The sequence below is a fragment of the Brassica rapa genome, chromosome A08 (genome assembly GCF_000309985.2).
Source record: "Brassica rapa cultivar Chiifu-401-42 chromosome A08, CAAS_Brap_v3.01, whole genome shotgun sequence".
Taxonomy (NCBI): Eukaryota; Viridiplantae; Streptophyta; class Magnoliopsida; order Brassicales; family Brassicaceae; genus Brassica; species Brassica rapa.
Genome location: NC_024802.2, coordinates 8,759,507 through 8,786,994, shown reverse-complemented (window position 1 = coordinate 8,786,994; position 27,488 = coordinate 8,759,507). Strand labels below are relative to the sequence as shown.

The 27,488-nt window shown below is 32.3% G+C and overlaps 3 protein-coding genes across 8 annotated transcripts; 1 reads left to right on the top strand and 2 right to left on the bottom strand.

Moving 5' to 3' along the window:
• Positions 1 to 185: 185 nt before the first annotated feature.
• Positions 186 to 3,047, bottom strand: LOC103833806 (glucose-repressible alcohol dehydrogenase transcriptional effector). 2 transcript variants are annotated; one of them, XM_033276738.1, is made up of 10 exons: positions 2,795 to 3,047; positions 2,476 to 2,591; positions 2,319 to 2,359; positions 2,064 to 2,113; positions 1,682 to 1,751; positions 1,412 to 1,536; positions 1,223 to 1,326; positions 992 to 1,130; positions 773 to 920; positions 186 to 701 (listed from the first exon to the last, which is right to left on the bottom strand). In XM_033276738.1, the coding sequence occupies exons 1-10, from the start codon at positions 2,986 to 2,988 to the stop codon at positions 396 to 398; spliced, it is 1,293 nt and encodes a 430-aa protein (XP_033132629.1). In that variant the 5' UTR covers positions 2,989 to 3,047; the 3' UTR covers positions 186 to 395. The 2 variants fall into 2 exon arrangements, with proteins under 2 accessions (XP_033132629.1, XP_009108115.2); XM_009109867.3 differs by having other exon boundaries at positions 992 to 1,127.
• Positions 3,037 to 27,488, bottom strand: LOC103833805 (alkylated DNA repair protein ALKBH8 homolog). Of its 3 annotated transcripts, XM_018653440.2 has the most exons (7): positions 27,328 to 27,488; positions 4,494 to 4,904; positions 4,173 to 4,274; positions 3,864 to 4,079; positions 3,511 to 3,792; positions 3,351 to 3,416; positions 3,037 to 3,272 (listed from the first exon to the last, which is right to left on the bottom strand). In XM_018653440.2, exons 1-7 carry the CDS (start codon positions 27,337 to 27,339, stop codon positions 3,210 to 3,212), a joined length of 1,152 nt encoding a protein of 383 aa, XP_018508956.1. In that variant the 5' UTR covers positions 27,340 to 27,488; the 3' UTR covers positions 3,037 to 3,209. The 3 variants fall into 3 exon arrangements, with proteins under 3 accessions (XP_018508956.1, XP_009108114.1, XP_009108113.1); XM_009109866.3 differs by lacking the exon at positions 27,328 to 27,488 and having other exon boundaries at positions 4,173 to 4,268; positions 4,494 to 8,184; XM_009109865.3 differs by lacking the exon at positions 27,328 to 27,488 and having other exon boundaries at positions 4,494 to 8,170.
• LOC117127214 lies at positions 12,777 to 16,646 on the top strand. Of its 3 annotated transcripts, none has more exons than XM_033276740.1 (6): positions 12,777 to 14,073; positions 14,337 to 15,408; positions 15,481 to 15,592; positions 15,668 to 15,825; positions 15,893 to 16,013; positions 16,107 to 16,646. In XM_033276740.1, exons 2-6 carry the CDS (start codon positions 15,347 to 15,349, stop codon positions 16,338 to 16,340), a joined length of 687 nt encoding a protein of 228 aa, XP_033132631.1. In that variant the 5' UTR covers positions 12,777 to 14,073; positions 14,337 to 15,346; the 3' UTR covers positions 16,341 to 16,646. The 3 variants fall into 3 exon arrangements, with proteins under 3 accessions (XP_033132631.1, XP_033132632.1, XP_033132630.1); XM_033276741.1 differs by having other exon boundaries at positions 12,777 to 14,904; positions 14,974 to 15,408; XM_033276739.1 differs by having other exon boundaries at positions 12,777 to 15,408.

The window sequence follows — 27,488 nt, the reverse complement described above, 5'->3', positions numbered from 1 at the left end:
GGTGTTGAAGTAAAAGTAGGCCACCGGAAAGAAGGTCGAGACTAATAGAGAAAGGCTATGAACTTTTGCGGGTTGTTTCAAGAAGCTTTGACTATGATCCATGAACTGTTCGGTGAAACACACATCAAACATGTTCATTTTGAGTTTCAATAGGTAAAAAAAAAGTTTGTGCAGCAGTACCATACTTAAGGGTTGATAGATAAAACAGATTATGATCGGCTGGAATCTTATTCCACGAGATCATCATATGTAAACATGTCATGACAATAAATCTTTTCCATAGAAAATTCAAATCTTCTTTAAGAACCAGAAAAAAAATGTAACTTTAAAGTCGTTGAGAAAACTAATGCAAGTCTTTCAACACTTGTATTGTGAAGCTATGGAAACAAAACTTTCTATTCACGACTGATCTCAAACTCAGCCCCTATAGGTAAATGGTCACTTGGGTGATGATCATTAGGTAAGAAACCAACAACATCTGGAGATTCGGGTTCAGGTAGTTGGAGGATACTCACAGGTTTGATGAAGTCTGAAGGAGAGAAGAAGATGTAGTCAAGTGTGTTTGTGAAGCCTGGAGTGCAGTTTGTGAACTTAGGCTCTCCTCTAGTCACTTCATAGACACTACACATAGGAATAGGAGCCACTTCTTCTTCTTCTATGTCTGCAGGTTTCTTATAACCTGATACTAGGTAACTATACACCTGAAAAACAACAAAACAATTGAGAAAATAGATTTAAAGTGTAGAACTAAAGGCAAGGAAATGAATCAAACCATATCCCCAGGGATTGAATTGAAGTCACCAGCAAGTAGCAAAGAAGGTGTGCACTCGAATTCATCTGATATTAGCGTCTTGAACTGAGCTAGTCGTGAGAGTAGATACTTGGCTTGTGCAAGCTTCACATCAGCCAGCTCCGGGTCCCTAGAAAGAAAGCAAACATGAGAATGAGACATGCTTTAACTAATAGGTGGTAACAAGAGTTGTTTTTTTACCAGTAAAGATGTGTGTTGGCCACGATGACAATGTGATGAAACGGCTTGTTGATCCTAAAAGCAGCCATTATCCCAACACAATCGCGTTTTAGTCTCACTTGTGGATCATTAAGGTCACGGCTGTCTTTCTGAGAATCTTTTTTGTTTGAAGGAAACATGAGTAGATAAGAAATGGGTAAATGATGTTTAAGATATAAAGGAATCACCACAAAGAAGTTGACATATATCTACCTTTCGCTTCTTTTTCATCACCTTTTGCTTCGTTGGAGGTCTCAATCTTCTGTTCGTCCAAAAGGTCATTGTATTCGATCCGTTCTTTGGTGACCAACTCTGCACTAAATCCAAATAAGAGTCTTGTTTCTATCAGATCAAGGTTTCTGCATTAAAATTGAAACACGACTAGTGTTTTTAATCATATACCAGCTAGGCTTGTAAAAGATTGCACAACCATCACGCTTCCTCTGCCCAGTTCTCTGAATATAAATCCCAGAGTAGCCCAGAGACTCCATGTTTTTTCTATAAAAGCTATCGTACTCATCTACTTCCTGAGAGAAATATGTAACAAAATTAACTACCTACCTAGTGGAGACTGTCCAATGGATAACTAAGAAGTAATTAGGTCTCATGAGAAGAAGGGTTTCTAAATTTCTAACCAAAAACTCAAACGAAGAAAGCTCACAGAGAACAAACCTGCAAACAAAAGAAGTCAGCCTGGAGTTTTTTCAGAACGCTGAGAATGGCATGTGAACGAGCTTTCCATCTGCGGCACAAAAAGGAAGACATTTACTGCAAGTATCTTAACAATTTTTGGACACTTGCAAAGTACATTGTATATTAAAAAGAACACTAGTGTGAGCAAAAAAACAAACATAGTGAGGCTGTTTCTAGGTAACGTTCTTGGACACTCAATAGGATCCATTATTGTTCTAGTACTTCTGGCTTGTAATCATGATCGGAAATAAACTTTTTAGAGGCAAATCTTGACTTAAGTGTTTATATTCTAGGCCATTGATCACAAAGAGGGTTTGACTAATGTAAGAAAAAAACTGGATTTCAAAACTGAGAAACATACTTGAGGCAGGCAGGTGGAGAGTGTGGAAAAAAGGAGCTCTTCACATAAACCTAAAAGAAAGGAAAAGAATAAGCTCAAAGAGATCAGAAATCACATGAACCAAACAAACAAAGAAAAAGGTAAAAGAAACTACATTTATCTATAAATTTTTAAGTCTTAAAACACACAATACAAGGACTCAGTTTTGATGTGAATTAGAATACAAATATATTTTTTTGTCAAATCATTATGAAAGAGCTTTGATTATTTGACTACCTGAGCTAGTATGTTATAGGAAACTAGACGGAATCTGATGCCTGCAAACAATTAAAACTCTCATCACATTCACCACCTCGAAAATTACATACTTAAAGAGTTTTTTACCATCTTTTATTTCTAACATAAGACATTTATAGAAACCACAAGAACATACCATCAGGTTTGCTTATTGAATTAAGATCAGCTCCTTCAACAGACTCAAATTTTCCAACTTTAGGATCCATTGCAGTAGTCATTCTTTTCGAAAGAATCCTCCTGCTGGCTCGACAACTGTTCAATCAAAAAATCAAAAGGGACAACAAAACTATGAAAATTATCAATATTTACGTTGAAATCAAAAGAGGCCGAGTCAGTCCTATTAAGTATCAGCCCAGTAAAATCAAAGATTTGAGAGGATAAAATTTTGTTCATTTTTTTTCTCTCGATTTGGTCACATTAGTGAATTCGAAAGTAGAAATAAGGAAACAACCCACCTGGTGAAAGAAGGAAGAATGGGACGAGGAAGATGAAGCAGAAGAGTATTGTTAAACATCTGTTGCGAACTAATTAAACTCGCTTTTGTTTGGCCTTTGACTCGAGACTCGAGAGGGTTCAAAATGAAATATACAGTCTGCTGAAAAACTAGGAAAATATTTTTATTCCGACCCCTTAACTTTTTAAAAATCATGCAATGAACCTTAAATTTGATATTAGTCAGATATAACCCAATATTTTTTTTAATTAGAATTTTTTTTCTTTGCAATTTGATATTACAAATTACAAAACAACTGTTTGAATCATTTGATATCGTGCATACTGTTCTCTATAATTGGTAGTATTGTTGAGAGTTTGATACTCAAACTTCTACATTTCAAAAATCATTTCACTTAATTTCTCCTTTGCAACCAGTTATGTTTGTTGTTGAGAGTCACAGTATTGTGGGAACTCACACCTGCAAGGATGATTTCTCACCTGCAGCCAAAAAAGTTATCAATCTTTCTGAATTAATTGGTCACACCATCGTCTAGAAAGTTGTCGATAATATTATACCTTCCGCAATGTGAAAGATACCCTTCTCGGACTTCTCCTGATCACTTTATCCTTCACCTTGTCAATCTATTAGAGAACACAGCAGTAGATAGAAGAGTTGAGGTCAAAGTTATCTCAAAGGAGAGATTGAAGCCAAAGACAAACAAACAAAGATACAAACCTTGTGATGTGGAATGTAATGATTCCAAGCGTAACGAGCTTCCCCGGATAATAGGAGCATAGACCGAGGAGGAAGATATAAAGCTTTCTTGATGCAAGTGGAGCTATCTTGCTTCTCGTCGTCATCGGTGGTGGTTGATGCTGCTTTCCATGTGGAAGCAGAGTATCTTCTGAACTCCATAATGCAAGGACCACCTAAGGAAAGGCTGAAAATGCAATCTTCAAACGCTGAATGTGTGTCAATGTGAGGTGATAAACCCACACCACATGGGTACTCATTTACCTACACCAAGAATTCCTCAGCCATCAATGTAGTTCAAAAGCATTATAAAGAATCTAGTGTTGATGATGTACCGTTAACTGGTCTAGATTCAAGCTTGCTGGATCATAGTCAAGGTTCGGGAACAATGAGATTCTTTGGAGTATAGGAGAGACAAACGGTGGAAGCTCTCCGAGACGGTTCTTGGTATCAACATTTCTTGTCCCGTAACAGAACTCATATCCATAGTGTTGAACACGCCGTTTGGCTAGATCGATCCAAGGTTGAGTATCAACAGCTGCAAGCAATTGCTGATAGAGACGAAAACGATAAGCAACAAGAGAAGAGATCATCATGATCATCAAGTGCATATACTAGACCTTAAAGCACATCAGAGATAGTACCTGTTCTTCTTCAGCAGTGACAAAATCAGGTAAAAGGAAGAGCCCTGGGATATTCAAATCTGAATCAGACAAAGACACTGGGACGCATTCATTCACCTGCGTCTAAGCAAGAACAGAAGAGTGAGCAAGTGAATGCTAATTGCAAGACACAAAGTTTCTGTCTTTAACCCAACACCAACATTACAAAAGAACAAATCGGTGCAAGTGAAGTTGAAAGAATGCTAATTGCAAGCGAATCACAAAACAACACACAAAGGTTCTGTCTTTAAACCAACATCAACATTACAATAACACAAAGATCAAAACTTTGAAAGCAAGTACCTGGGAAGGTAACTGAAGAACAGAGTATCGAATATGTAAAGTCCTTCCATCGAGGTCCGGACATGGCCGACCACTCAAGGCTTCTAGAGCGGATTTCGCTGAGAACGGATCCGCGAAAGAGACGATGACACGAACGCCGCTCTCGTCCGCCGGGAAGACGCCCTTCACTTCACCGAAAGCAGAGAACACCGCCCCTATCGCGTCGTGCGAAAGTCCAACCGCCGGCCCGCAATTCGCGACGTACAGATTGGATGAGTTGGGTTCTCCGGTGCCGGAGGAAGGCGATGATGGCGACGGACGGACGAATCGGGGCTGGACCATTTTCGTAGCCAGAGACTGTTCCTTGTGGTTGCTCACTTCCTCCGACCGACTTGGGGTTTTCGTTTTACGGCGCCGTGACTTCGCCGTAGGCTGTATAATGGGCCATCGTAGGCCCATTTAACATTTCAAAATAAGCTAATTTTCCCTAGAGACCTTTTTTTTTTTTTGACTCAACGTTAATTTGTAGGCAGAAAACTAAAAATTGAATTTCCAAAAGTCAAATTTTAACATATTTATAGAATAATCCAATTAATAAATCTATACTATATAAAAATTGAAGCTATAAGCTATTAAGAGCGTTCACGTAGAATATTAAACCACCAATCAAAATATGACAAATCAACATCTTAATTTATTATCTTTTTAAAAATGTTAATATTAAAAATAATCTTTAAAAACAAAATTACTATTATATCAATATACTAAACTAACAAAATAGATATTAACTTTTCATAACTTACTAAAAAATGCTAACTATTAAAGTAAAATGGAAATTTAATAGAAAATAGTAATATTAACAAAAAAAATATGTTAAATTTAATAGAAATTAGTAATATTAACAAAAAAATATGTCTTCTTAGATATATTTTAATGTTAAAATAGTTAAAATAACAAAAACAATTAAAACTTTTTTGACTAATATATAAAATAAGAAACTTTCTAATTTATAAGATATGAAGTATTGTGTGATTATAAATAATTGTCTTAGTTTCCAAGAGAGTCTAAACTATGATTGCTTCTGCTTACTTTGAGAAAGTGATAGATAGTGAAAAAAAAAAAGAAATCAAAATTATGGTTGCTTCTGCTTCTTCCTTGGTATTTCACGACCTCGAGTAGGGTTTTAATAAGAAGTTGTTCATTAAACAAGGTAAGTTAACAAAAGTAAAACATTATAGTTAAATTTACTTAATATATAATATTTCTCAAAATGTAACATTAAAATAAAATACAAAATAAGAATTAATATTGAGAATACAAGACTTTCAAACAATTATAAGTAAATTAATTTAACTCATGGTTTTCAAAGTTTAGGCTATATACTATTGAAAATATTCAAAAATAACATATACTATGTATGAGGATATAAGTCATTGAGAGTATACACATAGGATTAGAAAAAAACAATCAAAATATGAAAAATCATAAATATAGTTTAGTATTATTAAAATGTTAAAATTTCCAAAATTGATAATACAAAATGAAATTCAACATCAAATAAGGTAAACTAATATATAAATCATTAAAATTAAATTGATTCATAGATATAGATACAATATTTTTCCTTCCAGGAACACAAAATAAAAATATACTCTTCAAAATAAAATTTCAAAAGTGTATTTTCAAAATAAGTTAAATCAATATCAAATGTGTTTTCTTTAATAATATTCAAATCGAAAAACCAAACATAATCTTCATGAACAAGGAACGCGTCAAGAGTATATGACTTGCAAGGAACGCATCAAGAATATAGGACTTGAGTAATCTACATAATATTTTAAAATATAATTTAACATTTCAAAAACTATTAATGTGTTTATAAACATAATGATTCCATCTATAAATACAAATGTATTTTCTTAAATTATATCCAAATCGAAAAACCAAACATAATCTTCATGAACAAGCAAAGCGTCAGGAATATAGGATTTGAAGTGAATGTGAACAATAACGGTAAATGAAAATTAGTGCAAAGAAAAATGTAAAACATCCGCGATGGAATGTAGACATACAAAGCGAAAGACAAAATCTAATAGACGAAAAATGTATCACACCGAAAAATCGGATAGAGTAGAGAATAATTTCAATATAAGAAAAATATTTGAAATTTACATTCGTTCCAAAATTTATTTATGAGTTTCAAATTATTTTAATCCATCAAAAAACTAACGAATTTATTTGTCTATTAAAATTTTTAATATTAATCAGCACTATTATTTTATTTTTGTACAAATATTATTTTAGTCAGTTACAGTCAAAATTTTCATAGAAACTAAACAAATAAGATATACTGAAATAAAGCTAACATGATGTGATTCACAAGATTTCTTAAAAATTATATTATTAATGCAAATTAAATGATGAATTCTTATAATCATTAGTCTGATACACCTCATATAACATATAAAGTTTAAGATGCTCCATGTTGAGTTATGTTGAAGAAAATATTTAGAGAACAATGTTTACAAGTTAGAATAAAATAAAAAAATCTAAGAAAGCATGTCAAATAAGTTAGTTAAGATTTTTAATAAAATTATAAGGACGACCAACAATATATTAGCATGAAAGATAACATAAAAGAATGACAGAAAAAATAATAAATATGAATTTATCATCAACAAACTAAAAACATACAAATTTACAAACTTATAACATTTAAAAAAATCTCAAGATTACAATGAGTACGCTATCTAAGACGTTTGTTATCTTATTGCCAGCATTTAGCAACTAGAATTATTATTATTTTATCAAATTATATAATTGTTTATAAATGATCTTAAAAATATTCATGGAAACTCAGATACAAACATATATTATCTATCGTACCAAAATAATATTGTTCAATAAAAAAAAGTAAATTATGATATATTGTGATGCATTATACAATCATACAAGCTTCACTACTATACAACTAAATAACTAGATCAAGTAATAGATAAATATTATACTTTAGGTTCTCTATATTATTAATTCAAAAAATAAAATGTTACTTACCATTTTTTTAATTCATTATATTTACTTTAAATTTATATAATCTTACAAAGATGATTTAATATTAGTTAAAGTTCATCAAAATATTTGTAGCGATTAAATTTTAAATCGAAATATTATTACATATATATATATGTATAAAAATCACACATTAATTATAAAGTTTTTCTGAATATAAAGCAAAATTAGATATTTTGCGGATAGTTTAATCGCTTATTATTCAAATAAAATATATATAATTTTCTGATAAAATATTATAATGTATTAACAACTTACAAGCATTGAGTAATCTACATAATATTTTAAAATATAATTTAATATTTTTAAAAACTATGAATATGTTTATAAAAATGATTATTGCATCTATAAATACAAGTAACTAAATAGATAATAACAGGGTATAATTATAAATAAAAATAAATTTTTAAATAAACAAATCATATTTTAAATAATAAAATTATATAAATCAATTAAAGTGTTAGTTTAAAAGTTATTATAAAACTAAATTAAATTATTAATACAGATTCGCGCGTAGCGCGATTGTAAAATCTAGTCTATACTAATAAAAGAGACCTTTTGAGGCTCCACAAAATAATTAGAATAAATAAATACTAAATTAAACATATATTTAAAAAATTTATAGTTAAATAAAAAATAAGTAAATATACAATATAAAAATATTATATTAAACATCTATTATAATACTAGAATAAGTAAATATAAAATATAAGAAATACGAAAAATACTTTAAACACCTATATGAAAAATATATAATAAAATAAAAAAAAGTAAATATAAAAGAAATATAAATATTACATTAAAAACTATCGTAATATTAAAATTTGATATAAAAGCAAAACAATTAAATAAGTAAATATACAATAAAAAGTAAATATACAATATAAGAAATGAAAATATATTGCTTTACATTTTTATTACTTACAAATATTTTTATAAGTAAATATATATACATTATTGGAAGAAATAAATAATAAGTAACAATACAATATAAAGAATAAAAAATAAAATGTTACATATCATAATAACTAAATATATAATGTAAAAAAATAAGTAAATATAATATATAAGAAATAAAAATATTACATTAAATATATATCGTAATATTATAAGGGAAATTGCCACAAATAGCACATTCATAGTACCATTTTTCATGTTTACACTAACCATTTTTACTCTCAGTTTTAATGAAGGGTAAAAGATAATTATACCCTTAGGGTTAACTAATCTAGACTTAGGGTTTAGAGTTGAGGGGGTGGGGTAGGGTTTTTGGAATATGAAATTTAGGATTCTTATAAATATATAAATAATTACTTAAAAAACTTATATAAAATTTTAAAAAATAGTTTCAAACATAATTTTCGTTTTTCAAAAAAAATGTATGAAAAAATTAAAAAAAAATTCAGAAAAAAGAATTTCAAAAAAAAAAATTTATAAAAAAGTTCGAATTTGAAAAAGTATAATTCGAAAACATAAAAAAAATTATTTTTTATTTTCTCTGTATTTTTTTTTATTTTTTTATTTTTATTTTATTTTTTTATTATTTTTTATTATTTTTTATTTTTTTATTATTTTATTTAAATAATGATTTATTTTATATATAAATAACAAGGGCATAAGAGTCTTTTACCACTTAATGAAGAAAATATTTTTGAAAATGTCTCTTTAGTGGTGGTAAAAATGAAAAGTGGTACTATAAAAGTGGTAAACATGTAATTTTCCCATATTATAATTGATATAGCAAGATATGTAGAATAAGTAAATATACAAAAAAAAAGAAAAACAACAAGTAATATACAATATAAAAATGGAATAAATTAAATTAAAGATCTATATGAAAAATGTATAGTTAATTAGAAAATGTATAGTTAAATAAATAATAAGCAAATATACAATATAAGAAATATATATATTACATTACACATCTAGCGTAATATTACCATCTGATATAAAATAAAAAAAAGTAGAATAAATAAATATACAATATAGAAAAATTTCCTAGGATAGTCATTTTAAAGTTTTGTCACAAAATAGTTCTAAATGACAAAAATGACTAAAAAAGTTTTATTAAAGAGTAAAAATACATGTATATCATAGGATTAACTAATATAGACTTAGGGTTTAGACTTAAGAGGTGAGGTTTTGAGTATAGAGTTTTAAATTTTAAAAAATTAAAATTAAAATTAAAATTTTCAAAATTAAAAGGAGCTATTTTGATCATTTTCCTTATTGAAAGATATTTTTGTGACAAAAACTTAAAAAGATCTGTTTGAGAGAATTGCCCTACAATATAAGAAAAATTAAATAATGAGTAAATATTTAATATAAAAAATGGAAAACTATATCAAACATCTATTTAAAAATATGTATTCACACAAACATACAATTCAAAATTTTGTTGTTTTTCATAATACAACGTCCAAAATAATCGCAATATAGTTAATATTTGAAAATCAAAATAGTTAAGCGCGTAGTGCGGATTAACTCTTAGATGAAGGAGTTATTACCAATTTCAAATATTATTCTAATAATATAGAAGATGTTTAATGTAATATTTTTACATTTTATATTTACTTATTGTTTATTTAACTATACTTTTCAGATATATGTTTAATTTAGTTTTTACCATTTTTTATATTGAATATTTACTTATTGTTTTCTTTTCTTATTATGTATATTTATTTATTCTAAATTTCTTGCTTTTATAATAATGATGATATTACAATTTATATTTAATGTAATATTTTTATTTCTTATATACTTTATTTACTTATTATTTATTTATTCTTATATTTTATATTTACTTATTCTAGTATTACGATTAATATAAAATTTCTATTTCTTATATTGTGGATTGAGTTATTATTTACTAAACTATAGATTTTTTAGATAGATCTTTAATTTAGTTTTTTTTTTCATTTCTTAATTGTATATTTACTTATTCTATTTTTTTATTTTATTATATATTTATAGATGGTCAAAAAAGTAAATATACATCAGCAAAACGTGGAATTATTCTTAATAAAAAAATTTATATTTTTTAAGTATTTAGTTATAAATAATAAGTAAATATATGATATAAAAAATGAAAAACTACATTAAACATCTATCTGAAAAATGTAAAGTTTTTTTTCTGGTTTTATCTAAGGATATATGTGTAAATATACAATATGTGCAATTAGACACAAATATACAATTTAGAATACAACGTCCAAAATAATAGTTATATAGTTAACATTTGAAAATCAAAATAGCTCCGCGCGTAGCGCGAATTAACCCCTAGTGTATATATAAACATGCCTTCGTTGATGGGGTTGTTGTTCCCAAAGAAGAAGGGGATGCCTCCGCAATCACAAGTCGATCAATAAAAAAGAAGCTGGATTTGCTACAAATAGTTACTGGTAATCATTTTCTACCGTTATAATGGATGCGAATAAAATTATAGAAATGACGAGAAATTCTTATTCCATATCATTTTTTTAACGTTGATTTATTAGGATATTACAATTATTCCATATCAAATTTAGTGAGAAACAAATCTATTCTATATTTCTCTACCAAAAAAGAAACGAGAGGAATGAAAAGAAAAAATTATTCTATATGAATGAAAAAATTGTTAGGAATGTTAAGGAATGCATTGTTCCTCATCATTCCTTGGTCACCATTCATAGCTGTAGTATCAAGATCCGATACAAGAAAAAGAGAGCTTGAGGACTATGTTCTGATGATATTTTTTAAAAAATGTTGCATGTACTGACTAGTTAAGTGCGTGCATGTTAATAATACATTTACAATAGTCTCATGCTCAAATAGTTTTAAGACCCTCTAAATACAAAAAGCGGAGAAGCTTCAGGTGGCACGCATCGAACCAAGATAATTCTCTAGTTCAAGGAGAAGCACTAGTCGGTACTTTGCTCATCTATCAATATAAAAGAAGGTTTTATCTCTCCTAGTGAGGCCACCTAAGATGCCATATTATAAAGTCGAGCTCTTTGGGCATGACACGTGTCCCAGGTGAGCAAAACTCAGTGTTTCATTTAATCTGAGGTTTGTTGGGTTTTCTGTGCATTTACGTGTTTGAACTCTAGATTTCGATGTTTTATTGCGGCCCGTATAGTTAGATTTCTTCTCCAACCCTAATTCTACAGACGCGAAACCATGGAGTTCTGATTCCCTCTTCGTGTTTGGATGGCGTCGTATTACACCGGCCAGAATGAATCCCGATTAAATTCAGTTCGATGGCGTCGTATTTGGCTGTTCGATTCGACTTCTTCAACTCTTCATTGATTTTTTGAATTGCTATCAAAGTCTGTTGGATTCGTGCATCCTTATTGACGATCAAATTAACACCAAATTCCCACTACTCACACGATCTTTCATTCAATGAATCCCCTCATTGAAGCCTTCACTTGAATCCTCCACTGTAAATATGTTAGTTTCCTAGCCAAATTCTAATCACTTCATTCCGCTCAATGACTTTTTTTCTTACTTTTTCAGCGAATGTTATAGCGATCTTCGCCCTGATACTCGCCGATATGGAGACCCACCGTTTTAGCTCCAGCGTCGAAGTGCGTCTCCTCAGATTCTAGGAGGCTCTCCCGCTCTCTTTGATCATCTCTCTACCAGTTTTATCATTCTCCATTGTAATCGGTTTCTCTTTGAGGTTTATCTTTCAACCTTGATTTCTTTTGCAATCTGGCTCGAGCTTTCTGATCATTGGAACAATCTTTGTGGATTCCTATTTTCATTTTGATCTCAGCTTAATTATGAGAAGAGCCTTTTCTAATGGATATTTGTTTCTTATGTATGTTCATATCTCTTTCAGATGTTATGTATGTTGAAAGAAAGTATATCTTACATTTATCTCCTTACTTATTGTTGATATGTATGAAGATAAAAGATGTGGAGAGATGTCACAAAATATACATTTCTTCAAAGACCAAATGTCAAAGATTGGAGTTTCTCCAAGAGAGTTTTTAGACAAAGAAGTTGATATTGATTTGGATGTTGTTGAGGTGAACCCACATGCTTGATTTTGTTTTCTAATTTGTGGGACAGCCATTGCTTCCCGTTTTTTTCATCCCTATATTTGATTTCATCTTTTGCCTTTTCAGGTCAATCTTGGAGAGATAGAAACTGAAATTTCCAAAATCAGTGCTAATAATGACAAGCTGCAGCGCTTTCACAATGACCTTGTGGAGTATAAGATCCTTCTTGACAAGGTAATATGTTATCATTTTACGTACTGTCTTTATAGATGCTTCGCCTTATCACACAAGTAATAAAAGGAACATATACTGATTAGAGAGCCTGTCCACGTAGGACATTAAAATCGTCCAATAGAAAGTTGTTTATTTGACACGTCATCTGGACTTCCCGTTTTTTTAAAAAAATCTGGCGTGAATTGATGTTGGGCCATTAAACCCATCGTAAATGATAGACAGAGATACGGAAATTCCTTTTTTTTTAAATGTATCGTGAAATGATGTTGGGCCACAAAGCCCACCATAATTGACAGACGGAAACACAGGATTAATATTACTCGAGCTCGCCTTCTTCGATACGGGAACCTTTGCTCTTCCTCTTCTTTGTTCAGTTTCATGATTTCATCCTCGAACATCAATACTTCCTCCACTTTGTCTCTCTTTAATCTCATTAATGGACTCACTTTGTTTTCCTCCTTCAGATTTTGTTTATAAAACTCTCGATCTGAGTTTTATTTCGATCAGATTTTGTTCTACAGTCTCATTACTACATCGCAATTGCAATGAGTTCGAACGGAGAAACCCTGTCGGAGAAACCAAAAGGCGTTGATGCTGACTCCTTTCCCGGACCGATTAAGCCCACCGGTACATCCTATGTCTCTTCTGGCCTCTCGAACAGCGATCCCCACTCGAAGAAAACCAAAAGCGAAGCGTCTGTCTCCTCCGGTCTGACCAAACCCAGCGGCAAGACCGGTGTTTCTTCCGGCCTCTCGATCGGCGTGCCTAATTCGAAGAACCCCGACTGTAAGAACCTGATCTTTTGGTTATCAAAATTATATATTCCGTTTGATTACCAAAAAAAATAGAGTATGAAGCTTTGTGATCTAAAACAATGAGATGAACAAACTATATATTTATATTGTGGTTCGTTTTGTTATCAAATCATAGAGTCCGTTTGATCACCAGAACAGTTATTGAGTCTAGAGCTTCGTGATTGAAGACACTGATATGAACAATATTTTTTTTTATTATATTGATAGTTTAGTCTACAGAAAATATAAACGCATTGATGAATTCAACGCTCATATTCCACTGCAGGTACAAAGACCGGTGTCTCTTTAGGCGTTAGAGGCAAAGCCGCTGTCTCCTCTCGCGCCAAGGGAAAAGCCATTGTCTCCGCCAAAGCTGTGGAAGTGATGTCTTTCAAGGATGTGAAATTCGGACCTCATGGATGCGAGTTGAGATTTCGGTTGATCCATTTATGGGAAGCTCGAAATGTTGTGACGAAGATGCTTATCGGTCTCGAGATGCTTCTCATCGACCAAGAGGTATAAACTGAACTCTCTTTTGCGGTTTAGTTTAAAAAAACTGTTTAGTCGAGATGCTACTAAATCATTTTATATTCAAACTTAGCGTTCTATTCTTTGGTTCTTTTAATGAATTTGTACCAAGTTTTTGCTATTGGTAATAGAACCATAACTTTATTTCTGTTGTTGATGCATTGCGGTTTGAATATCTTTAATGTTTGTGTTTATTTTTCTAAGAGTTCCTGTCTAGCTTCCTAATTTAATTTCTCTATTGTTGATAACAGGAAACTGTTATCCAGGGCTTCATTCCAGCTGGGAGGATAGATACTTATCTGCCACACATGAAAGTTGGTGGCATTTACAGGCTTAACAGTTTTTACGGGTCTAATAACAAGACTCTGTATCGGGTGGCTGAACCAAGTGTCACCATCACCTTCTCATCGTCTTCTGTCCACTCTGATCTAGAGGATAGTTCGGTTTGTTTCCCTGAGGACCGTTTTCGGTTCCATGGATATGAGGAGTTTGATGCTGCCTGCGACTTGAGAGGGGATCTCTATGGTAAGTTCTCACTGTTTTATAGTATAATGTTTAATCTAACCTTAGATGATGTGTTTAACTCAAACTAATATATTCAGCATTGTTTGGCTAGGATAATGTTCTGATACATTCTTAGATATTAAGGTTTCATGGTGGGTTTATAAGATATAAAGCACTAAGTTTGATTGTTTATTATGCAGATTATGTTGGTCATATCAAGCTTGTGAATGGGCAAGTTCTCAATGACAGTCTCGTGCTAGATGATGCCGAGATAGCTTCATCCCGCCGAGTTTTGCTTCATGTTCAAACACATGAGTAAGCTAATCTATATCTTTTTCATAATCATATATTGACACTCTTAACAAACATTTTTTGATGTTAAAGTGGTCCGGTGATGAAGTTGTACCTCTGGGACAAGGCTGCCTCTGATTTTAGTGGAAAATTTAAAGCATCTGGAAGAGCTGCAAGTGTTATTTTGGTCACCACCTTAAACCCGAAACGTTTTAGAGGTTCGTATCATCAGCTTTTTCCTATGTTTTAAGAAGTTACATAGGATGGTCAATGGATTTTATCTGATTAGTTAGCTTTGAGTAATAGAACTGCACTTGAATGAATTTGGGCTTATTAGCTATAAGACATTTGAAAAAGTTTGTGAGGACTTAAGAGATATACGTAATTCTACATCTCATTTTACATTATAATTTAGCATTTTTATTATAACATTGGATCTGTTATAGATGTCCTAACTCTCTCCTCTATGACATCATCACGGGTATTTCTGGACAGTGATGTTCAAGCAACCCGAGATTATCTCATTTGGTAAGCATTCGTGTGTTTAGATATTGTTCGTAGTTATCCTATTGTTGTCTGATGTTTGGACGTTGTCTTCAGGTTGAACTCAAACATGGATGTTGCTGACAGAGTTGCTGCGGAAATTGTCACTAAGACTGAGACAGTGACCATAGGCGAGTTCTTCTCCTATATGAAGCAGGAAGCTGCCAAGGTAGTACATACCAATGAGTAACGCACCCATTATGATAGACTCAGATTCTAATATAATTATTAAAACGTTTTGCAGGTTGCTTGGTTTGAGTGCATAGCAACAGTTGGTGATGTTGTGCACGGATCAGGATGGTATTACATAGGTTGTGGTGTGTGCCACACTAAAGCAACCAAAGGACCTACCACCCTAATGTGTAAAAAATGTGGGAAGAGTGATATTGTTGGTGTTGCACAGTAAGTGGTTCAGATTTACTTATACTCATACTTCAATGCATTAATTATAAAACTGCTCATGACACAGGTACCTAGCCAAGATATCTGTGTATGACAATGATGATCAGGCGTGTTTTGTGCTCCTTGGTGATGCTGGTCAGGAGTTGACTGGCAAGAAAGCTTCTGAGTTGGTTGATAGTTATTTCGAGGTAATTACAAACCTGTATATCTTTGTTATTTGAAACTGTATTTTCACAAAATAGTTTGATATATATAGTGACAATCGTTTAAATGTATGTTAGGCCAATGAGAATATGGGAGATGATCACTTGGTTCCGGTGCCTCAAGCTCTGATCAATACCATAGGACAGACTCGCAAGTTCATTGTGAAGGTATCAACTCACAATTTGACTTGCAAGACCCAAAGTTTGACTGTGACAAAGGTGCTCATTCCAGAAGATCCAGAAATTGAAGGCAATGTAAAAAAATGTGACTGTACCAGATGCCCAGAAAACTTTGCAGAATGGAGTTGCTGAGGATGGTCCTTCCACACGCTTTGAAGAATCTGGTGGTGAGAGGGTGAAAAGGACTGCTGATAATGTTGAGGCAGAAGATTCAAAGCGAGCCAAATGTGGCTAGGATGTGTGTAAGTGATGGATTTATGGTGACTAAGAGTCTATGCTTTCTTTCTTTCCAATTTAAGACTATATCTTTGCAATATTGAACTATCTCTCTTATAAACTTTGTTGGTTAAATTTATGTTTAATAATTTCTTTCTTTGAGTTTGATGATTTAGTTTGTTGGTTGTGATGCTTTCCGAATTTAATTGAAGCTTTTGGCTTTTTAGTGTGCTGTATATTGTATATAGGCTTTGCCGTATGTTATGAAATAAATCTGATTTTGTATCATTTTTAACTGTTTTACGTGTATATGATATGGGCCGAGTATCGACTAAATGCAATGCATTGCGATCCACACATTACATTTGCTTAAAATTCTGATCTGGGCAAGTGATAAGACTAATAATGGATACAACTAACATATCATTAGTTACACTTACAAGATTAATGATTTTTCTTCTTATTTAAATTATAGTAGATACTTCTTTTTAAAGGATGTAAGTTCATTTCTCTTTTGCAGCTTAAAATTTAGAGTGAAACTATAAACATCTATATGTGGTACATTAGTATTTCTCCACTTTGCAGAAAATTGGACTTTAAAATAGAAAGTTGGGTTTCTTGCAATCTAAGGGATTCATAGTGAGAACTTGATTATTTTAACATATAGGTTAAAACTAATTGTTTAAAATGGACTCTATACTCCGGCTGTTCCAAGATTCATTAGCATCATTAACATGATAACCTTTTTTCTATTCTATAACACAAAAATAAAATTAATTAATTTTTTTTAATTATATTTAACTTTAAAATCCTTAAATTTATAGGCACCCGTTCATGCGTTCTTATGATTTTTTTGCTTCTCTAAATAAAACCACAAACCCTTCAGATGAATATGTATGATTTCTTTTTCACCCTCTTTTCATATATTCAAAATTCTTTCCTCTAAAATTTTGTCAAGATATTGAACTTACATGAAAAATGCGTTGTAAATATAGCTTTTGGCCAAAGGAAATCATCAAAAAAACATTAATAAAAGGATAACAAGATCACTACTTACTTCCCAAGTTCAAACTTTTTAAGTTCTTTAGGGTAAATTTATCAAATGATATTGCATATCTATATGAACTAAAAAGAAAAATACATCACCACATTATCCGCCCGTAGGGCGGACACGGACCTAGTTATTATACAGAGAGAATGATTTAGTTTGTAACTTATTTGACAGCTTTCTGGTTCTGTAAAATATACTATTATACATGATCTTTGCTCAGCACAATTTTTAATGACTGTACATGAATTTCCATAGTGCAAATTGAATAAATGTTATCTTAAAGCGTTGGATATCTATCTCATGCATTTATGTGTCTGTTGGGTTTTTTAGGCTGGTGATTTTTTTTTTCCTTAAGCCCATAGAAGTCCTACCGCTCAACAGAGTGAGATAGAATCACAAAAAGTGGGTGAAAGACACCTTCGAGACTCATTTGCTGCAGGAGGTGTCCTTTTTAAACTTCTGTTGATCCAACAATCCAAGTCTGTTGAAGTCATGCCGTGATAAAGTTAGCTGTTAGCTACTCTTTTCTGATTCAAGGATTGGAAGGAACCCTTCCTTTAAGATGATGATATGAATGCTACAGTGTGTATGTAGTATGTACGTTGTGTAGTTAGTAATCTGTAATGTATATAATACTAGGGTCGGCCCGCCCTACGGGCGGAAAGTTATAATAAAAACAATTTTATATAATTTTATATTAATTTATAAAGCATTTAAAATCATTATAGAAATGATATTATAGAAAAACAAACAATAAAATAATTTTGAGATCATATTATTGTTTTTAATAAATATTTTTGGTTTGAATTAAGATGAGAGTAACTTTCATTGTTCTCTATTTTTAGAGGATACAAAATTAGAAAAAAAATAATTCAGAAAATGTAATAATATATATACAAATTATACTAATAAACTATTTTTATTTAAAATTATCCTAATAATTTTTTTTTGATTTTTTTTGATTTTTTTTTTGAATTTCTTTTTTGAAAATTATGTTTGAAACTATTTTTAAAATATTTAAATATATTTTAAGTATTTATTTATATATTTTTTAGAATCTTAAATTTCACATTTCAAAAAACCTATCTCACTCTTCAACTCAAAACCCTAAGTTTAGATTAGTTAACCTTAGGGTATAAATGTTTTTTATTCTTCATTAAAAGTGGGGGTAAAATTAGTTAGTGTAAACATAATAAATAGTACTGTGAATATGGTATTTGTGGTAATTTCCAAAATTGAATAGAGATAAGTTCTATTTTATTATGGTTGTGTGGATATTTTAATCTATTTGTTTTAATCATCTAACTAGATTTGGACCCGCACAACCGTGCGGGTATTAATTTTCATGTTTATATATATATATATTACATAATTAGAATATATTTTTAAAGTTACTTATATATTTAAATGTTTATATATAACTATCTTAAATATAACAATTTGATAGTTTTCATGCTGTAAGTTAATTGATTATTTCAAATCATCACATATATTTGGTATTTTTTATTATACATATTTTAAAATTATTTTTTATTCAATTATTATGATCCTGATCCGTAATTCAAAGTGCTAGATTTCCTTTATCAGTATTTTTTTATGTTTATTCATTTAAGATAATAACTATATATATATATAAAAGTTTAAGATAAGTTAATTTTATACATGAATTATCTAATTTACTAATGTTAACCCGTTCTACCAACATATAATATTTCTAGCATAAATTTTTAATGTTTGTCAAAATAAAATATATTAATTTAAATAATTTTATCATATTTAGTTAAATACAATTTTTTATTTTAAAATGATAGATATAACTATAAAATAGTAAAATTTGATATAATGTTTTTCATTTTATAAAACATAACTGATTATTTGTATAATAAAATTAATATATAATAATATATATATATTAATGTATAATAACATTAATTTTATTACTAATTACAAAATTAGAGAAAATATTTATATACAATTTTTGATAATTAAGATATTGTTATAACGTTTTTCAACACATTTGTTAAGAAAATTAAATATTTATATTTATATTTTAAATTAAAAGATATCAAATTATATTATGATTTCAGCAGTTAAAAGATTATATATTAGCATTAAGGAAATACATTTACTACAAATTTTAAATGATGATTCAAATAAAAATATCACATGAATCAAGGTGAGTTTGTTAACCAATTCGGGTTTTTAGGAGTCGATGTTATATTAGGAATGATATTATTAATCCATATTATTAGTAATTCTTCATTAAAAGTGGGGGTAAAATTAGTTAGTGTAAACATAATAAATAGTACTGTGAATATGGTATTTGTGGTAATTTCCAAAATTGAATAGAGATAAGTTCTATTTTATTATGGTTGTGTGGATATTTTAATCTATTTGTTTTAATCATCTAATTTTTCTTTTGTTTTATGTGTTTTTTTGCCGGGTTCTTTTATATTGGTCTATCGTTCGTACTATGAAACTATATATATTTTCTATTTTCATATCATTGCTGAAACTATAGTTGACCTTTTTAAACCAGTACATAATTTCTATAAAAAAATTATATTTTCTAGATACAATAACATTTGATATTTCGATATATCACGGTATTTTCGGTTTGAAGTAATAAGTGGCACATTTTATCAACAAATTAAGGGCCGTTAGAGATATTGGACTATTACGTTTGTTAATGTAGCCTTGTTTGGGCTTGACAAACGTGTATAACGTTTTTAAGTAGCCGGATATTGTGGGATCAAATTTTTTTGGTTTTGTTATATTCATCTTGGTTTAGTAATAACTTATTGATCAAGCAATCGGTATATAATTTTAGTGCAGTGCACTCTCGCCTAATAGTGTATTTATACAGATGTTCTTAAACAATTTGCATATATTTCTATTTGCTGTATTTTTTTAGCCATACTATTTAAGAGTATAAAGTTAAAGAGATTCGTAGTAAAACATTACACAAATTTTGATCATGAAAGAAACTTAACGAAATGCAAGAGCTATGCATAAAAAATTACAATGATCAGTTTTTTTATCAAAGCTATACACAAATATTTTTAGTTTCTTTTTTTCATATATTAAAAAAAAACTCATTATAGTTCAATCTATCTTACTTGGTCCCAAACATGTTTATAGTTTATAGACATCTTTCATGTCCTCAGTTCATGCAAGTTTGATAAAAAGAAAAGAGCGATAGAGGAACAATAGAAGAAGTAGAGTGAGGTTCTCCCCTTTGAGCTTTGTATCTTTAACTTCTAAGTCTTAAACTCAATGCTAACTGGGTATTCTTTTTGGTCTTAGCAGGATCAGAATGGCTCTGGCTGGTTGTCAAAGAAGAAGACGGAGAGACTTCAGCAGCAACGGTTCAGAGCCACCACTTGTGTTGTGGTTTTGAGTTTTCTTGGAGCTCGAAGAGTGAAGCTCTGTGCGTTTTCATCTGAGGATGATGATGATGGAGCTAATGTGCTGAGCAATGAGGACTCAAGAGGGTGCTAATGTGCTGAGCAATGAGGACTCAAGAGGGTAAGGTGTGAGGGGCATGTCAATGACTGAAGAAACCATCGGGCTGTAGCTTAAGGAAGAAGAATGAGAGCTCATGGAGTGAACAAATTTGCAGGTATGCCCAAACTTGCCAATCACACATTGCGGATACTGGCTGCATTGTTACCACATAGCTGTTTCTGTAGACCAAAAAATGAAATGGAGGATAGAAAAACAGAGCTTCATAACCAAATAAAGAAATTTTAACTTTTTTGTCAGCACAAATTATAACTTACCTTCAATTATTAACCAAAATATTATAGGTGAATCATGAGAGTTTCAAGACAGTAAGGTTTAAGCTAATATATCAGATGCTTGGGTAATGAGACTTACATGACACAGTGGGAGGCTAATGTCAGTTGAGCATGAGACCATACCGAGAGGAAGAACCATTTTTGACTGTAACCATAGGTGCTTTGAACATGTAAGCCTGGTAAAAGCTTAGGTCTTGGTAACTACTCTGAATTCCTGCTATGAATGAACGGATTGAGACTGAAACCAAATAAAAATAGTTAGACCAGTTGATGAAGTCAACAGGTGAAACCAAATTTACACTAACATGTTCTCAACTAATAACAGCATTCTTTTCCATATGTGAAGTCCATTACTACAGAAATATTTGAGAGATCATACAATACATTACAGCTACGACACATATATGCTAGATCACACATAGAGAGAGAGAGAGCGATTGAAACCAGACGTAACGGAAATCCCATGTACTACACAGATAAATAAAATATGCTGTTTGGAGTGATACTCTTCACAAGTTTAGAGTGAAGATAGATTTTAGGAAATCAAGTTTTGTAATCCCAGAATAAAGTATGTTCGCTTAGGACCATCATTAGAATAAACACTGTAGAAGTATATAAGGACACATGTGTTCAGAAGATTCTTCAAAGATGCACCAGGAAAATTAGTGAATGAATAGCATTGTCTATCTTACCTAAAAATTTTGGGACAATTAAAAATATAGAGAAAGAGAAAGTCAGAGAAAGACCTGAGAAATATTATGATAGCTGAGAGCCTGAGTTGATGGTTTATGCTTTTCATCATTATCTTCCTCAGCTTTTGCAACTGAAAACTGAGATTCAGACATTCATCTCTGCATTATCTTAATGTGCACATTAACTATAATAGCAACTCAAACGTATGTAGCTGCAAAAAGAAGATAGTAACACTTCATTACTTGAGAAAGTCTTATTGTGGAGGCTGGAATAATAGAGAAGACTATGAATGCTTCACAATTCGTATGTATGTATGTTCACAAACGTATGTATGTTCACACTGTGAATTACGATTTGTTAAAGGGCAATGTAATACCGATCCAATTATGACCAATAACATTTAAATCAATTCACAAAAACTCAAGAGGAATACATTCCAATTTTAGAAGCACAAATACACATGAGATTCATCAGTAGCTTAAAGTCCAGAAAAGCCTCAGTAAGAAGCTCATAAATTAGACACAATAAGGTCTTACTAAGAACGTGAATGGAAATAAAGAGATCTGAGTGTCCACAAAGGATATAAGTTGACACTGAAGCACAGTAACGACACTTAAGGGAAGATAACTTAAAGGCAGAAACTATCAAAGCCACTATGCGCATTCGAACACACCCGCTTATTCTATCTGCAACAGTCTTTAGTATGAGATATCATGAAACAATTTAGTTCAAGAAAGTAAGGGAATGATGATGATGAGTCACCCGATCCTTGGGATGCAGAAAATGGCCTTCTTATTAATCATACATTTAACTATAAGCAAAGGGTGACTCAGATAGTCGATACCAAACAGAGCAGAGATTTTTTTTTGTGTGTACATAAGATGGTAGATATGTGTACCTTTGTAAGCTATCAGAAGCAGATAATCTGCAAGTAGGGTCTTTAGACTAAAGGCTTAATATAGACTCAGTTTCTGATTCTCTCCTTGATCATGGTCTCTCTCCTGTTCTGTAAGAAAAAAAAAGAAGAACATGTTGAACACTAAACCTGAGCAGAACACAACAAAAAACACAACAAAAACAAACAATTAAAGGTTTTTACTAAGAAACATGATCCATACATCTGCAGAGAACTCTCGAACTGTTTCTTAAATCTCTCAAAGACTTTTAATCTCAAGGTACGACACCTATGGAGTCAATGAAAATGGGTACATAAACTACATAAAAGGATACAAAGATTCAACCTTTCTGGATTTCTAGGAGCGATCTTCACCATGTCTGAATCCTTCGACGATCTTCCTGAATATTGATTCTTTATGCTTCGCAAAAAAAAGTGATTCAAAGATGTAGATGATTTGGAGAGAATGAAAGCATACCTTTTTAATGCGATGAATCTGGAAGAATTTGTTCAGATTGATGGAAGAAGGTGTAAGGACGTGATCGAAACCCTTTACAAACCGAAGCGTCATGCCGATTTAAGCAGTTTTGTCTCCTTTAGATCGAAGAATCAGAAAACCCTAGAAATGGATCACATCTCTTGCATCAAATCATTACATATGAGAAAAGAAACATGTTGATATCAGATGAGGACATAGCAGATTTGTCCTAATAAACAACAATTTTTTTTTGAAGTTTATTCTATAATCTAAAGAAAAGAGATATTCACCTACGCGATAGATGGCCGGAGAAAATAGATATTATCAAGCCGGTCAGAGCCGCCGCTGCCGAAAATGGAGATTCCGCAGGCCAAGCAAAGATGTCTGTTTCTAGATTAACTTGTTTTCTTTCTTGACAGGGAGACGAAAGTTGGATCTCTCGGGAGGTATCCATAGTTTGTCACCAGTTTCTTCGTCTCAGGCGCTTCAAAAGAAATCGGAGGATTGAAGAATTCTTATAAAATCGAAAATCCAAAAGCAAAAAGAAACGAATTGGAGAAGCTGTAAAGGAAACTTGAAGAATCTAATGAATACATTAATAATAAGGGAAGTCTAAGAGTGCTCTGTGATTTTGTCAGTTCTATGCTTTTAAGAAAGAAATAATGGTTGAAGTTAATGGCGAAATCACCCGAAGTGTAGGAAGACACGTGTTGACACCAGAAGACCTGAATTTCTTAGGTGGAATCTGACGTGGAGGGCCCTGGAGAGAGGGAACTCTACTTTATATATAGGGAAATTGCACCCTATATACATGAAAAAAAATTAAATACACTAACTAACCAAAATCCTCCCCTCTCTTCTACTTTCTCTTCCTATCTCTCTCTACTCTCTCTCCCAAAATCTAATTTTTCATTTTTTTTTTGGTTATTTGGCAAATAAGCCCTTATATATATAGATGTAAACAACTTTCGTGTATTTTATCTTAAAAGAAACACAAAAAGGTCCTGAAGCATGCCATGGACTTTATGATTGACACATCCTAGATATCTTTTTTTTTTTATAAATCTCAAAAAAAAAAAAAAAATTTTAGTAAAATGTTAAATTTATTATACCAAATTTTTAATTTTATACGGAAGAACGAAGAAGACAAGGAGCGGAAGAACAATAATTAAACTAAACAGAGCACTTATAAGAAATTCTGATTCTAAATGGAAGAAGAAAGATCAAAGAGAAGGACCGGAAGTAGCGTAGTGTCGATGGTCCAAAGCAGAGGTATGAGCGGACTAAGCTCCCGGTTGCCGCGAGCTCCCGGAGAGAAAGGCACCCCTAAACCTTGAAGCACCGGGCAAAGGCCTACAGCTTCCAAGAGACTCAATCATCAACACTAACACAAAGAAACCCATCACGGAACCGCAAGTCCGTTCAAAATCGCCTCACCAGCAACACGAGGAGGAGTCCACAGACCGGCAGTGCCGTCGTCCGGGATGGTGAAGTGGAGATTGCTGCCTCCAATCCTCCAACCCCAGGACCGTATACACCCATTTAACCCACCGCACATATAGAGCAATGGGACACATCGGGCACACCTCCTCCGGAGAAAACGACCTTTAAACTAGCAAGAGGACCGATTGCCAAACTAACTCCTATCCATACTCAACAGACCAACACTTCCAAAGAAGCATTACCTCCTACAGATGATACTTTATTGTGGAGAGAGAGAGACGGACGAGTTGCCACAGTCAAGAACTTCCTCCGTAAGACAGAGACCACAAAGAGACGAGGAGGACCGTAACTCTTCCATACTCAACAGACCAACACTTCCAAAGAAGCATTACCTCCTACAGATGATACTTTATTGTGGAGAGAGAGAGACGGACGAGTTGCCACAGTCAAGAACCTTCCTCCGTAAGACAGAGACCAACAAAGAGACGTGGATGCTGTCTCGTGACTCTTCACGTGCTGCCACAGAAACCAACTAAACTCGGGCGACAACACCGAGAACAGAGGCTCCTCACACGCACCCACATCTGAGAACCAGTAGTAGGATCTTCCGAGAGCAAAGTGGATATGGCCGAAGCCAAGAAACCGAGACCTAAACCCAGCCATAAGGCACAAACCTAACAGGAGCCACTCGAAGGAGACCCAGCAATGAAGATTCGCCGGGAAGAAGTCGCACCTTGACTCCACGCGCCCTAACTCTCGAGGTCGAAACCCTAGATCTGGGAAAAAGTAACTGAGAGGGATCTCCAGCGATTTGAACAAGCGTGAGAGAAGATCGACGCCGGTCCAGACGCTCTCCTCTACCTCGCCATGGTACCAAGTCAAATCAACTGAGAGAGCTCCAGCGAAGATACAAACGGCGCCGACCACCCTCGTATCCGACCCCAACCGACAGTCCCTCACACAAATTGTCGCCGTCACACCAGATCTGCCTACGCTAACGCCCTAGCCGCTGGATCTATCGCGAGTAGATGAAGGACCTGAGGCAGCGTGACAAAACCAGGGCTAAGGCAGGACTGAACGAGGAAAGAGAGGAGTCGATGGAGCAAACAAAAAGAGGAAGAAGCTAACGGGAGCCTCCGACGCTGGTCTAAGGGACCACCAGTACCGGAGCAGAGAGATGCGGCGTTAATGGAAATTTAGACTAGAGAGAAGGGGGAGAAAACTTTTTAGGAGAGTGAAAGTCTCTTTTTCAAATCTCAAAAATTTTATTATGTCTTTCTTTCTGTTTCCAAAAAATGTTGAGGGTTCTCTAAATCTGTCAAGAACACTTACCAGTTGTAAAGGAGAGTTTTCTTATTCACATTTGATATCATGACATCACTTATATATAACTACGTAGTATGTAACCTACAGCTATATACACTATAAGTTACCGACCTATGTATTGCCAAGTACTTAAAGTTAAGGTTACAAACATCCAACTTGAATAGAAAAACACTTAAGATTTTTATTTTTCAAAATCTGTAAACCAGCTTCAATTTATAAAAAAGTACTGCTAACAAATTCATGCTAAAGCACAGGATGCACCATGTATAGTTATTCGATTGCATATTAAATATGATAAAAATAAACATTATATACTTAAAATGTGTGAAAATAAAAAGGAACATATATAATTGTGGGCTTATATTAACATTATGTTAATGTGTCATTATTAGTTCTAAAATGAATAGTAAAATATCATCTTAGAAAGATTCTAAAAGTCTTTAATAACTAAAAACAATGAATTAATATCCCTATGTAGTGCAAGTTCTAGACAGACCCACCACCAAGACTTTTAATCACTTGTCGAGAGGCATAACATTTTTCAAACTTCCATAGCATGTAACAAAGATTGTTTAATCAAACAAAAATAGTGTTTTGATTTTAATTAATGCTTATATCTTCCCTTGAAATTTGAAAGAGGATATGGATTCTTCTTCCTTGTGGAGTTATTTATGTAACCACATTTTACTTCAATTTGAATTTTCTTTTATGAATTATTTAGTCTTAGTGACCATGTGAAACCAATTAACTACCTACTCTCGGCAGTTTCTGAATAAATATATCAATGATCTTTAAACAAATGAGAAAACTTAAAGGACCCTCACTACTACTTAACCCCCACTTCCAAAGAAAGTAGGACACTGAATCCCACAAAATGTTCTTGAATCAAATTGAATGTATGCACTGATGTATCGTGGAAAGCTACATAATTCACGTCCGATTTAAGAGTCTGACATTGGTCCCATACCAATCCTAAACCGGCCACAAGACACAAATGGAGTGGCCACTCACTTGTATTTGAAAACTATACCCAACTGTTATAGTCTTAAACATTCCATATCAGTAGACACCTACAATTGAAACACCTAAAAGCTAAAATAAAGGTAAGGTTTTAGTTTTTCTTCTAGTTTGTAATTCATATCAACTAAGATTCAGACTTCAAGGAATAATGGTTAGTGTAAGAATGATATAATAAGGGTGGAGAGGGTAGTACTTACTATCTTGTTCATCAAAATCAATGCGCATCTCCATCTCCCTGCTGCGGCAACCCAACCTTCTTCTCATTAGCATCATCCTTTCTTCTTCTCTATTGAAATTTCTATTGCTTCTTTTTCTGAAGAGAGAACAAACCCAAGTTTTTTTTCCTTCTTTGTTGCTA